Source organism: Dermacentor silvarum, chromosome 5 (genome assembly GCF_013339745.2).
Source record: "Dermacentor silvarum isolate Dsil-2018 chromosome 5, BIME_Dsil_1.4, whole genome shotgun sequence".
Classification (NCBI taxonomy): domain Eukaryota; kingdom Metazoa; phylum Arthropoda; class Arachnida; order Ixodida; family Ixodidae; genus Dermacentor; species Dermacentor silvarum.
In genome coordinates this window covers 38975139-38989421 of record NC_051158.1, presented here as the reverse complement: position 1 = coordinate 38989421, position 14283 = coordinate 38975139, and the positions used below count along the sequence as shown (strand labels likewise).

The 14283-nt window shown below is 47.0% G+C and overlaps 3 protein-coding genes across 3 annotated transcripts in view; 2 read left to right on the top strand and 1 right to left on the bottom strand.

Annotated features, from left to right (window-relative positions):
• LOC119453314 (zinc finger protein Xfin) overlaps positions 1-6280 on the top strand; it is a 40827-nt gene extending 34547 nt beyond the window's left edge. Inside the window, exon 2 of the transcript XR_007467077.1 lies at positions 5828-6280. The gene's annotated coding sequence lies outside the window, so the exon portion shown is untranslated. The remainder of the gene's footprint in view (positions 1-5827) is intronic.
• Positions 1-14283, top strand: part of LOC119453311 (protein flightless-1-like) — an 89493-nt gene that overhangs the window by 27440 nt on the left and 47770 nt on the right.
• On the bottom strand, positions 7271-7987 carry LOC119453313 (dolichyl-diphosphooligosaccharide--protein glycosyltransferase subunit dad1). The gene has a single exon (XM_037715353.2). It carries the CDS (start codon positions 7777-7779, stop codon positions 7435-7437), a length of 345 nt encoding a protein of 114 aa, XP_037571281.1. The 5' UTR covers positions 7780-7987; the 3' UTR covers positions 7271-7434.

Below are 14283 nucleotides of genomic sequence, written 5' to 3'. Positions count from 1 at the left end.
TCGATTGGAGCGAAATGCAAGAATCCCGTTTGCTTGCGTTGTAGTGGGACGTTAATGAACCCCAGGTGGTCAAAATTAATCCGGAGCCCTGCACTACGGCGTGCCTTATAATCAGAACTGGTTTTGGCACGTAAAAAACCCCATCTTCTTTCTGGGGTTTACGTGCCAAAACAGTTCTGATTATGAGGCACGCCGTAGTGGAGGGCTCCGGAATAATTTCGACCACCTGGGGTTCTTAACGTGCACTACAACGCAAGCACACGGGTGTTTTTGCATTTCGCCTCCATCGAAATGCGGCCGCCGGGGCCGGATTCGATCCCGCGACCTCGGGCTCAGCAGCGCAACGCCTTAGCTGACTAAGCCACCCCGGCGGGTCGTAAAAAAAAAAAAACCCAAAAGAAGAAAGAAATCTGAGTACGAGGTGCCGGATGGGGCAGATATGCTTTACTTGTTTGATGCGGCAAGCAGGAAGGTTACATATGTTTCTCCGTTTGCGTTCCGCAAGACCTACTGATGGAAAACTATATGCGGAACAATACACACGAGAGATACATGCTGCTGAAGAACGAGAAAAATATTGTTCTCCAAAGGGAACCGTACAATAACATTGTAGAATGAAAGCCGACACTGCGGCCGCAATGCACGGGCAATCACCGAGCGGCATTAAAAAATAAAATGAAGAGAAAGAAAAGCATTTGTTCTTAAGACATATATACATGTCATATTCGATTATGAACACCATTTGAGAGGTCTGAACGCAAATACCAGCGCGCGAAGTAGTGCGATTGACCCTGCCGAGCAGTATCGCCAGCAGTTTCCACGGCGCGACCTTGATGCGGCCCAATCCAGTTCGATCGCAGCGCCGCCACAGTATTTTTCCACGTCGGGCGCCTCACTGCAAAGCATGCGCCGCCCCAGCCGCTCGTCCCACTCGACCATATTCTAGTACACTCTAGTGTCAACCTAGGTGTCAACAGACTTTAGAGCACGACCTACTGAACAACGTGCTTTAAAGCACTGCTAGCACGGTAGAACGTTCTAATTCATGGGCCGATGCAACAGGCTGACAATTGTAGCCAACAATTTGGATGAAAGCAAGCACTGATATGCTACACCTAAGAAAGAAATACAATTTGCGTGGGTACGAATTGATCCGAAAGCAAGCAGTGATTCTGCTTCCGCTCTTCCTCTCCCTGCACCACTTCCGTTGACAGTGCCCATGTTGTGCGCCAACTTCGGACGGAGATCGGAGTGCAGATAGAACAGTCTGGTGTGACTTATGTCGGCGAACCGCAATCGTAAAAGTATGTGCCAGTGACAGTCGCGTAAAGCGTTCTCCCGATTATGTTCGTCGCTTGCGTATCCATCCCGTGAGCGAGCCACCCAGAGAATAGAAAAAGAAAAAAAATATGCACGCTCCAGCCCCCAGCGCTAAAATGGCGCTCAGCAGTAGATCCTTTCGAACGTTCGGATCATGCGTTGCATGAGGCGTCACAATGTCTCAGCTCGCCCGACAATCGCCGATTCAACAGCACATGTGGGGCTTCAATGCCCCGCACCGCTGTGCCCACTGCAAACTGCGCTTCGTCGACGAGGACGAATTGGAACACCACCACCGGCGCCAGCACGGCCTCAAGCTTCTGGCCGTGGAGAACTGGAACTCCGCCGAGCGATGCTACGGACCAGTGTCGGCAAGTCCCTCAAGAACGTCGCGGGTGATCGACTTCACCTGTCTCCTGTGCGGCCAGCGAGCAAACTCCGGGGTCGAGGTTTCGGCGCACATCACTCGCGCTCACTTCGGCGTGTCTGCATCTCCTGCGGTCGCCTGTTCACCAACGAGGCTGCGCTGAAGTCTCACCGCAGGAACATGCACGACGCCGCGCGAGTGAGAAATGCGCCGTCCTGCGGCACCGACGCGTCTTCGTCGTCCACTTCCTCGTCTCTCGAAGTGTGCGCGGTCAACGAGCCGGCGAGCGTGGTGGAGAGCGGCAAGGTCGACGAAGTGCCAAACGTCGACGAGGTGCCGACTACATCGCCCGCCCAAGTCGACTGCAGCATCTGCCAGCTGTCCCAGAACCACCCGCAGGATTCCAACGGTGCGTTCAGTTGCGCCCACTGTTTGTGGTCGTCGCTGAGCGTGTCGCGACTGAAGAGGCACCACCTCGAAAAGCACGACGACAAGGGCGAGTACGCGCAACTCTTGCTCCAGGAAACGCCTGCTGCTGCTACCGAAGTTGAGCCGCCGGCAGCGCAAGGATACAGCGCTAGTTGCTCTCGAGACAGTTTCGCGGACAGGGACACCGAAGTTTCAGCGGACGCTCATCTCGGGCCGAGAGCCCCGATCTCGTTGCGGGATCGAACGACGACAAGATTGGCAAGGCGATGGTTCCCTCCGTAGCGGGCCTTGCTCACCCTCACGACAAGAAACGAAAGGAGAGGATGTTGGCGGGAGGAAAGCTCGAGATGGCGTGCCCGAGTTGCAACTTCAGCTGCACCACGGTTCTGGCGCTTCGCCTGCACCACATCTCCAAACACGATGGGACGCCGTTACAGGAACCGCACAGCGAAGATACCAGTCGGAAATCAGCAGCCGCTAAGGCAAGGCCAGTGTCGCGCAGCAAGACAGCTAGATCCGACTCGAAGCTGTCGTCGGACGGTAGTCGTCCCAACAGTAGTCGTTCCTTCACGGCACACGGTTACGAGCACGACGGCTTCGTTTGCAGCGACAAGAGTAGCGTGGAAAGCGACGACGAAGATAGCACCAGCACAATCACTAGCGCGAAAAGCCCGCCCTCGGACGCCGATGTCAGCTGGCATCCGAGTGAGCTGTCGGGTGAAGAGACACTTCAAGAGGAGGAGGATTCTTCCAGTGGCAGTGTGGACAATGAAATGTCTTGCGTATCTTGTGAGACGTGCCGGCAGAGGTTTGCCTCCAAGTTGAGCCTCGCAGTTCACATGAACAAACTGCACAGGATGTCGTTTTCTGCATCTATTGCTCCCGCAGTGCTAAGCGTGTTGACCTTTTGCGGCTCCATCACCAACGAGAGCATCGCCAGCGCCCATTCAATTATCACACTCTTGAAGGGCTCAGGTTGGTGACGGTTAACGACGTTGACTCGGATGAGAGTGAAGAGAATGATGTCAGTAAAAACGCAAGTTTTGTTGGCAAGTCTATCCGGCATCCCGCGAGGCACCGCCATCGAGCCGTTCAGAAAAGCCCCCCCAAAAACTCCTCGCAGCAATCACCTGTGCACAATTCTTCGAGTGAGCAGTTTCGTTCAATGCCGTGGCGGCGGAAAAGGCCCAGACTCCTGTCCTCAAGCAGTGAGGAGACAACGGATTGCTACGAGCCAGAGACTATACCTACCATTTCACGCTGTGTCTACAATGGTTACCGCTGTCCCAAGTCTGTTCGCGCTTTCCGCCAATTAATAGACAACGTAAGCCGCGAGTTCAAGTGTAGTGCTTTTACTTGCGGCTTCAGCACAGACAGCTCTTCAGATTTTGAAAACCACCTGAAGAATCACAATCTCGCTGATGTCTTCTGCCTGTATTGTGGTGCTAGTGTTGCCAGTCCGAGAGCCTTGCTAACTCATCTCGAAGAAGACCACAGCGATCTACAGTTTCAGTGCTCCAAGTGCTTGTACCGAACTGCCCACCCTATGCATTTCCGTGTTCATTTTCCTCAAGCTCACCCGCTGGATTCGGTTGCATCGATTCCTCTATCCAGTCGTGGGGACCCTCCTGCATCCTCTTCCTCTGTACAGATCAAAGAATTCGATCCATACGTGTGCGGGTTTCCAGGATGTCTGTTTAAAAACAGGACACGGTCCGAGTTTGAAAAGCACTTTGGAGAGGCTCATGCCGATGCAGACTCATTTCCCTGCGGAAGCTGCACTAAAAGTTGCCAGTCTGTAACGGCACTCATCGAACATCTTCAGGAGCATGGTTTTGCCGACATTGAGTGCAGCTACTGCAACTTCGGAACGGAAAGCACCGGAGCCATGATGCTCCATGCCTGCTACTGCCACTCGAGCCACGAGACCACGTTTTGGGTCAGAAGCAACAACCTCAGCCAGGAGCTTCTCACTTCTTCCGACAGGGGCATCAAGTATGAGACCTCTTGCGACTTGAGCTACTTGACTTTCCAGCAGCGCTGCTGCTTCTGCCCGGCATTGGTCTCTGGCTTTCAAGACTTTCAGGCGCATGCATTGAGCAAGCACGGTCTCTCACTCTCCGCACAAGAGCTCGCTGACAAGCTCTTCATGTCATATGACTACATAGAGGCTGTGAAACATGGCCAGTGCCCCTTCTGCTCCTTTGCCATCAACGACGTCAACCGTCTGCAGCAGCATGTGTTGAAGCAAGAGCTTCGCCTTACGGCCTACGTCTGCTCGTCCTGCCTCCGCGGCTTTGACGACCAGGTGTCCTGGCAAAAGCACATCGACAATGAACGTTGCTCTGCGACCGCAACGCTGCAGTTGTGCGACACCGGGCCGCTACTCTCGTGGGTGCTGCAGAACCTGGTGTTCAAGTTCCAGCGCTTCACCTGCAGCCACTGTGCGGAGGTTTTGCGGGTGGTGTCGACCTTCCGGAACCACCTTCTGCGCCACTACACATACTACCCAACAACGTGTAAGTTGTGTGGCCAGTCATTTCGCGGGATCCGGGCCAAAGAGTGCCACATGAGAGCTGTCCATGGCGGGTCAGGCTCTACCGAAGGCACGGATGCAGACATCGATGCAGAGGTTGCGCGCCAGACCATCGTTCGTACCCCTCACACCTGCCAGCGATGCGGCTTTCAGACGTTCAACCAGACGTACCTCGAAGCGCACGGGGAAAAGTGTTCCCTGTCCGCAAGTTCAGTGCCTGCGCTTCAAGCGAGCAATGACAGGTCCGAAAATGGCAGTGGAACTACCGGAGGAAGACGAAGATATCCCGGCATATTACTGCATGCACTGCAGTGTGAGCTTTATGTACTTGGAGCGACTGCTAAGCCATGGCTTCACTCAGCACGGCTGTGCCTACTCCTGTTCCCGCTGCTACCGAGGCTTCGAGACAAAGGAACACTTTGTACGGCACTGCAGGGGCCGTGCCTGCAGACGGCCGCCGTCCGTCTTTAACGTAGAGGTGGTGAAGAGGTCCTCAAAGAGGAAGTTTTTCTTCAGGGAGATCGCCATTGACTACGACATCGGCAACGGGTCGTACAGTTCATCGGGAGAGGATGACGAGATGGAAGAATGCTACTACTCTTTCTACAACCAGGATTATGAGCCAGTGCAGGGAATTGGCCGCACATACATCACGGACGAGGTGACAGGCATGAAACTTTCGGTGTCAGACATTGCAAGAGTTCTGAATATCAATGCCTATGTTTGTGTTGCTGATTGGAAGAGGAAAATTCGTTGAGCTCGCTGCTTGGAACGACGACTTGCTGGCGGTTTTTTTTTCTCCCTCTGTCTCTTTCAACGGTCCTTAATTTCACTCCTTTTGTTTCATACTTTTGTGGTGCATTCCATAACTTTGTGCAATGCGCACTCAAGTGTTGTGCATATTGTGCTTTTGATGGACTGTTATTTATGAGAGCCATTGTTGAAAGAATGTTTTCTCTGTGGCTTTACACCGTGGTATTATTTCTGTGACTGGTGTGTGATTTTATGGTAAAAAAAACAAACAAAAAGTATTGCAAGAAGTCTCCCTGGCCGTGTTGTAAAACGCCCCACTTCTTCTACGTGCTCTAGGTTGCCAGCCGGAGACACATCAGTAAGCTTAATTGACTTGGATGCCACCATGCAACCGTTTCCAGTAGAACAAGAATTTGAGATAGTTGTGGAACACACACACGTCCTTTTTGTTTGAAGCTTCACCTTTATTACTATCGCCGTGTGGTGAATGAACATTTTTTCGTACTCTGAATTTCTCGCTTAAAGGGTTAGGTTGGACTCAAACAGTAATTAAAGCCACAGCCTATTTCTGCAGCAGGTCATTTCAGTCACCCGGAGCTTATGTACGTAATCTCCGTATTTATAATGTGCATCAACTTGAAGCCCATGCTTGACGATCTAGATGATGCCTGGCGTGAACATAGTGTCATTGCGTTTCCTTCGGCGTGTTCACGTCAGGTTTTACCTTGACCGCATAGACTTCCAGTTAAGGCGCATCTCTTAATACAGGAGTAAATGCAGCAAAAGGCTCGAGTAATGTGCCCAGGGTTCTTTTTTTTTCTCAACCCAATTTAACAGCTCTGTAATTTAACACATCAGTAAACTTAATTGGCTTGGATGCCGCCATGCAACCGTTACTGCCAGAACAAGAATTTGAGATAGTTGTGGAATACACACACGTCCTTTTTGTGTTTTTGTGTTTGCGTGTTCACGTCAGTTTTTACCTTGACCGCATAGACTTCCAGTTAAGGCGCATCTCTTAATACAGGAGTAAAGGCAGCAAAAGGCTCGAGTAATGTGCCCAGGGTTATCTTTTTTTTTCTCAACCTAATTTAACAGCTCTGTAATTTAACACATCAGTAAGCTTAATTGGCTTGGATGCCGCCATGCAACCGTTACTGCCAGAACAAGAATTTGAGATAGTTGTGGAACACACACACGTCCTTTTTGTTTGAAGCTTCACCTTTATTACTATCGCCGTGTGGTGAATGAAAATTTTTTCGTGCTCTGAATTTCTCGCTTAAAGGGTTAGGTTGGACTCAAACAGTAATTAAAGCCATAGCCTATTTCTGCAGCAGGTCATTTCAGTCACCCGGAGCTTATGTACATAATCTCCGTATTAACAATGTGCATCAACTTGAAGCCCATGCTTGATTTGATCTAGATGATGCCTGGCGTGAACATAAAGTGTCATTGCGTTTCCTGCGGCGTGGTCAGGTGTTACCGTGACCGCATAGACTTCCAGTTAAGGCGCATCTCTTAATACAGGAGTAAATGCAGCAAAAGGCTCGAGTAATGAGCCCAGGGTTATCTTTTTTTTTTTTTTTTCTCAACCTAATTTAACAGTTCTGTCATTTGTTTTTCCAATGCTTGTTTGAAACGTTTTTGGGTTGAATAAACATATTGTTTCTGTAAACGTGCTTTTTTTCTCTCTCTCTCTCCGCGCTTCGGCCATTAAGGAACTTGCGAGTTTCAACGTCGCCGTGTCAGAGCTTAAACCTTCTAATTTTTTTCACCTAATAGTTAAGAATCCTGCAGTAAGAAACATTGCCAGAAAATTATCTCCAGGGCAGGGACAGCTTCCACGCGCAAATAAAACGCAGGTGTTTGCTGACGCCAGTTGTTTATTACAAAAATGGGAAATAAAAGCAGGTAAGGAAAAAAAACCGTGAGCCCCAGTGAACGCAACAACAAAACTTCGTTCCAAAACAGAGTTCTTCCCCCGTGAACGCCCGTTCTTCCTCGCGACGGAGCGTGAAGAGAGAGTTCGTCAACCGATGAAGTTGATGACGACCAGGTGCAGAATGATGTGCGCGAACACGAAGTCGGCGTACGCTCTTTCGGGACTGATGCCGAAGAACTGCGACTTGTTCTGGGGGTTCGCCTGAAGCCGCAGGCAGACGCCCAGCACGAACGACGCCACGCAGGTGATGAAACCGGACAGGAACGAGTTGAACGGGAACGTGCCCACGATGCAACAGTACACGAACTGCACAATCCCCGTGAGCATGACGTAGACCAGGTACGAGTCGATTATCTTCATCTTCTTGGGCGTCGTGGCCGAATACTCGTCCAAGAACCGCTTCACCACGTCCCAGATTGTCGCGGATGCCATGGCTTCTTCGTTTCACCGGCGGTTACAACGAGCAAACAATCAAACGCTGGCTACGCTATGCCACGAGACAGTTCCCTTCTTTTCTTCCGTCGACGTGTTCAAACACCGGCAGATAGCAAAGCGCGTCGGTACGGTCGTAGCGTCGGCGTCGGTTGCGCCTGGCTTGCGATTTGAGCCGATGCAGTGCTGGCCAATGATGATGTGGACACTGGTGATGATGATGATCGCCTAGTCCGATCGCAGTTAATTCCTAGAATTTCAGCTTAGACAACAACATAAGCTTACATAACATAACAACAAACTTACATAACTGAGCGCTAGTTGGCCCGTTTGGTTTTGACGGTACCACACGTTGACCCAGGTTGATCTTGCGTTTGTGCTGTATTTGCCGTTATTTTCAGTTTCGTTCGCTCCAGCTCAGGTGGCGCCACGAGTATCAAAAAGTCCAAGATGGCGGCTACTGGCGTGCTGCCCTTCGTCCGGGGCATCGATTTTACTCGAAATGACTTCCAAGTACGGAACATTTCGCTTGTATGAACGCAAGAAATTAACACAGTAGTCACTAACCTACTGATCGGTTGCGCTGTCCTGTCGCGTAGCCGTTCTTGCTCGCCTTGGTAACCCGCCTTCTCTCGGGAGGTGTAACCCAAGATGATCCCCAGAGACCCATTGCACGTTGGTCTAGCTTGCGGCTTTTTATTTTTATTGTTTTGCAGGGCTTGCATTTTCGCGCGTCGTGTGACGGAAGCCGGAAGAATTGATGGGTGCAAAACAAACGCCTTTTAAAACGTGACAGGCCTTGACAAGTTGTGTGCAGTGGTACCATTGTTAGCATCCTCTTGCTGGGATCTCGCAAGAGCGTTGCGGCAAGGGCTTGGCTTGTCGAATGGTTACTGATACTTATGAACAGTGTTAAAGAAAAGCCTATCGCAATTAAATGCAGGCTCAATGCAGCGCGCTATCTGTGGTTTAAATGCAGTGTAATAGTCTAGCGATCGCGCTGAATATTGATTTCCATCGACTGCCTTCCAATGTCCTCCTAAACGTCGTGTCTGTGAGACGTTTCCGAAACAGTAGTCATTGCGAAAAACAAAAAGAAAAGCTACAGTGTTTACCGGCACGGGAAACTCTAGTAATCTAATTGGCTTCCTGACATTTTTCTTTTGCTCGCATCGTCGCGCACAGAAATTCAAATACTAAGTTGTTCTTTCTGTGCAGTCACGCTTTATGTAGGTGTTTTATTGATTGGGTACTTTGCTTGTTCATTACGCTTCGAAGACAAAGTTGTTGCTACTGTGCAATGAAGCCTTCTGTAGTGTTTTATTGATTGGGTGGTTTGCTTGTTCATTACGCTTCAAATACAAAGTTGTTGCTTCTGTGTAGTCAAGTTTCCTGTTTTGTTTTATTTATTGGGTGTTTGCTTGTTCATTACGCGAAATCGCTGTCACTGGTACCCTTTTGTTGCGTGTCAGTTCTGTGTGCTAATTTACTGCCAAATTGGTTATGCAACATATGACTAGAAGTGTAAATCTATAAAAGTACAGTGGTATTTTCCTTTTCTTTCTTTTTGCCAGGAATGCAAAACTATTCTAAACCTGTTCCGCACTATTGTGTTTTCCCATTTTGTATTTTATTTCAGTTGCGAGCATGGAGCTATGATAAATACGTAAGCACGACACCATCCCAACACATGCGTATATTTTCTCTCCTGCAAAAAAAAAAAAAAAAAAACATATATGCATACTCTGGTGGTGGTGCTTGTTTTATTGATGTCGAATGCCTCAGAAGAACTATTACGGGGCTCACACGACGCACTTTTGATCTCGATCAAGCCCGATCCGGATCGAATTTATCAGTCGTGATTGGCTCCTTTGCGCAAGCTGCGCGAGGGAGCCAATTGCAGTCGAGAATTTCGATCTGGATCGGCTGTGATCGCGATCAAAAGTGCGTCATGTGACACCGGTATTCATTGCTTACCCTTTGCTGCAAGTTCGCTGCATAGCCCATTAACTCTAGCTTATCCATCTTCAAAACTTCAAAGAAAGAAACAAAACATATTTGTTCGATACTCCGTTTTATACTTGGCAGGCAACGCTGTGGAAACTCCGCAAGTAGTGCTTTCATAAAAGCATTACTCTGTGCATTTCACATTGCAGTTCTTTTCTTTCTATGAAATAACTGCACCAGATATTACATCTACAACTTGTGGGCGAAAGGTTACGCCGACTCACTGATTATTTGTACACTTTCGTGCCTCCAGTGTACGTCATACAGTCAAACCTTGTTATATTGAGACTGGATATAGTGAAATAATGAATATAACGAAGTGAGTGAAAATCCTCTTGAAATCGATATAGTGAAATAATGAATATAACGAAGTGAGTGAAAATCCTCTTGAAATCTCCATTGAGATTTAAATTGCAATGCAGGCAATGATGAATGTAACAAAGTAAGGGATATAACAAAGTAATTTTGCTTCCCCCTTGAACTTCGTTATAGCAAGGTTTTTACTGTGCGATGTTTTGGTCAGTGGTGCAAGCAGTGGGCTGTGGCTGCTGGTTGCAAGAACGTCTCGCCCCACTTGTTCAGTGGTGAATGGGTTCACATCTGTGACTCCTTCCATATAGTTATCATATTTTAATACAATAATATATGGGACTAAGTGTTACATCAAATTGTGAGACGCATTGCACTGTTCTTTTGGTCACAAAGACAAGCAGCGAGATAATGCTGTCCACCTACCGTAGTGTTGCCCGCTATGTATGAAACGAAGTACAGTCTTCAAATGGGTAAATTAAATTTGTCAAAACGTCTTCAAAAATGTGTGTCTGAGTAACTTGGGAAATCAGCAATACAAGGCTCACTTTGATGTTTCTATGTTAACCAGCATTTCTTAAATAGTTTGTATATATATGTGGTTCTGATGAAAATTGTAATTCTTTCGTCTTTCTGATTAGCTCCCTTTTGCAGCATTAAGCTGTCGAGCCTCTTGCAGTGAATCAATAAAAATACATCTTTGTTATATTGGTTTATATGTGTCAGTTGGTTCTTGTGGACTAATGTATGAATCGCTCTCTTCCAAATCAGACAGGAAAACGAAGAAGGACCCGAGTAATGTAGATCTATTTTCTTCTTTGGCATTTGCCGTAGCGTACAAAAGAAATTCCAACATGTTTTCTTGCAATGGAAGCGATATCACTGTGGTAACAAGCATAAATGTCAAGCATTTTAATTCTGATCAGCGAACGTTCGCCAAAAGAAAAAAAAAAACTAATGCGATTTTTTTGATGCTGACCATTTGGAATTAGCTACATATGAGAGCAGTATGGTGGTTATTCCACTCTTCTCTTTTACTGCAAAATGATAGCCAGTAATGTATTTTTAGCATGGCACTACTGCAGGTTAGGTTAGGTTCTACGATTACCGATACCACCTGCCTCCAAGGGCACATACACGTCGGTTTCTTGCGTATTTACAGGGTAAAATGCTAGGGCTGTTAAAAAATACTAATGTAATTGCTATTCGTGAAAGGATTGACGGAAAACTACTTTTCCTTGTAGCATAGTCTGAAGGCAATGAGTCATTGCAGATACCTCCATTGATTTGGTAACATGATTCGTTAACTATCCGTTTGTTAACATTGACACTAGCCTGTAGGTTTGTCTTGAACTTTCCCTGCAGTACAGGTTGCTCTTTGCCGCTTCAATGTTTCTTTCGGTGCTTTCAGCGCCAAGTGTGTTTGAAATGTGGGAGGATCTGAGGGCTGTTAGTGGCCATGTCTTTTTGTTCGGCAGGCTGTATGAGGCATTCTCATGAATTTATTAAGGTGAATGCCTTAGTTGTGCTTAATCACACTGTTGAGTTAGTAGTGCAATATGTTCTCTACTTTATACTTTCCCACCCACGTTTCAATGATGCACAATAGTACTTTGAATTTCAGTAGGGTGAACTGTCACATGATTTGTGGTATGATAGTGGATGTACCACTATCGACTGATTGTAATCGCAGATTAATTGCAGTTATTTCCTCATTAGTAACAGCTCTACTGCTTTGTGCCTAGGAGGACTACTTTCCCAAAGCAGTCGGTGACATGACTGGCTTGCGATGGCTGCGGCTAAACAGGACCAAGATCGACTGGATCCCAGACGAACTGCTGAGCCTCAAGAAACTTGTATGTAATCAGCCAGCGGGCGCATGCATATGCTTAGTCTTGTCTTAAAACGTTGTTCCTCAAATGTCTATTTTAACGCCTTTGGATGCCTTTCAATTCTGTCCATAGAAAATTTAGCTTCGCCACATTTCTTGCATCATCAGAATCACAAAACTGTACAGCTGCAGAACGGATTAAGAATTTTCAATTGTTCAGTGAAATTTGTCAAGTTTACAGAAAAGTGGACTCCTCGCAAGAGCTCACTACAGGAATGTGAGGACAACAACCATTGAATGTCTTTTAAAGCGTTTAGTGTCTTTTAAAGCACCCATTGAGCGAGTTGAAAAATATGCCTGATGTAAAACATATGCCTGAAGTGAAAGTTAATGCTTTACACTCCATAATTCTATGCAGAAAAAAGTATTGCAGTTTCCAGTGTCTTGTTTGTTTTCCTCCAATTTTTTTTTTTTTTTCATATCCCAATTAGAAGAGTTACATTTCATGCATGGTTTAGCATTCATATTCACGAAAATATTAAAAGATGAAACTTACTGTCCAAGAAAACCTTTCCTTCAATTCGCTGGTACACTTCAATTATAATTAATGAGAGTTCATGACATTGGGAAAATTGTAAACCACAGAATAAATTATGATTTATTCATTTACTTATTCATTCATTCATTTGTCTATTTGCTTGCTTTAGAACAAAAAAGAAACACATGAACAGTGAATTAATGAACAAATGGTTATTGAAATAGGATGGCAGTTCAGCCTAATTATTGAGAAATAGAGGATTGGCAAAAGGGCTAAATTTGCAGTGGTGCCGACTCCAAAAGTCATGTTCTATCACAGTAGGTACAAACACAGTTACAATTATCTCTGCTCTCACCCGTGAGGCAAGAGGCTGTGTTATGATGCCTGACTGGGGCCGTGAAGCCTAACAAGTACACAGCATTATGTTCATCTTATCGCTTCTATAGGTTTCATTGAAATAGATTGCACAAGAACATGCTGATGCAGATGTAACACTAGCTGGACACCAGACACTCAGGGAAAAGAAGCAAACAAACATCCACTATGGAATGACAAAAGTAACCCAAGTCAAAGGCGTAACATGGTCTACATGGAAAATAATGTGGCCTGAGTGCCCAACTTGCCCGCACTGAAATTGACCGACAAGCGAAGTCCAGTTCGGGCAGTCATTCATGCATACGCATCTTCATGATAACTAAAGGAGATTGCTACTCTACGCATTGTTGCATCCATGGAGTTGCAAATGAAAACAGCGCAATAAACAGGACGGCAGAATGGGACTTTGTTGTCCCATTTCATTTTGTTTTTCCCTCTTAAGATGTACCAACTAGCCCAACAGCAAACTCTCCTACTGATCATGGCGAATCAGCGCAGACGATGGAACGGGTGAAACAGACAACACAAATGCGCTGTTTCACCGGTCCCGTCGTCTGCACTGTTTCGCCACAAGGAACAAAAACCAACTAGCCCCGCTTAGAACCCTTGTGCAGTTCACTTCTCCTATCGAGTTGCATCTATATGTTGTGTTTACACACAGAGCTTCCTTTCGTCATATTCGTTACCATAACACTTTGCTTGTTTTGTTTCCCAGGAGACGCTGTCTCTGGTGCGCAACAATCTGGTGACGCTGCACGGCGAGGTCCCGCAGCTGCCGTGCCTGCGATCCCTCAACTGCCGCCACAACCGTCTCAAGAACTCGGGCATACCGCCCGACGTATTCGACCTCGAAGACCTCTTTGTTGTGGTAAGAAACGCCAGAGTTAGGGGTGTGAATTAATGTTTAAGTTTGAGACAGACCTTGCGAGCCATGACGTCGAGGCATTCCCTTGTCCTCCAGCCAAAGAAAATAGAAAGGCAAGGGGGCAGATGGGTGCGGAGTTTTAAGATCATGCCATTGTGCCAACACCACCTTGCAAAATGCCTACTCCATGCATCGCCGTGAGTGCATGGGTGGCACAAGCCGATTGGAGTGGGCCAACTGAAGAGATTGTTCACACGAAAGGTGTTTCCCTACTTTATGCAGAAAGTCCCACTGAAACCTAAGCGCAGGTTGTCTGGCAGCGATGCATTTCACTTGAAAAAGGCAGCGGTGTAACATTAGTGGCGGTCAGAAACAACACCTTGCCACAGCGCTTGAGATATATGGACATATTTTACCGTGGACACACAATTCGAAGTGCCTCGGTCTCGTCGTTCTTATTTGTGTTGTTAATACACTGTACGTAATACAGTGAAATCCTGATAATTCGAAATCTATTATTTCAAATTAACAGTTCATTCGAACTGCTGTATTGGTCCCGGCATCTCCTAAGTATTTGAA

Bases quoted from the DNA above. Each gene is read 5' to 3' on its own strand.
- LOC119453313 (XM_037715353.2), bottom strand. From the start codon at position 7,779: ATGGCATCCGCGACAATCTGGGACGTGGTGAAGCGGTTCTTGGACGAG.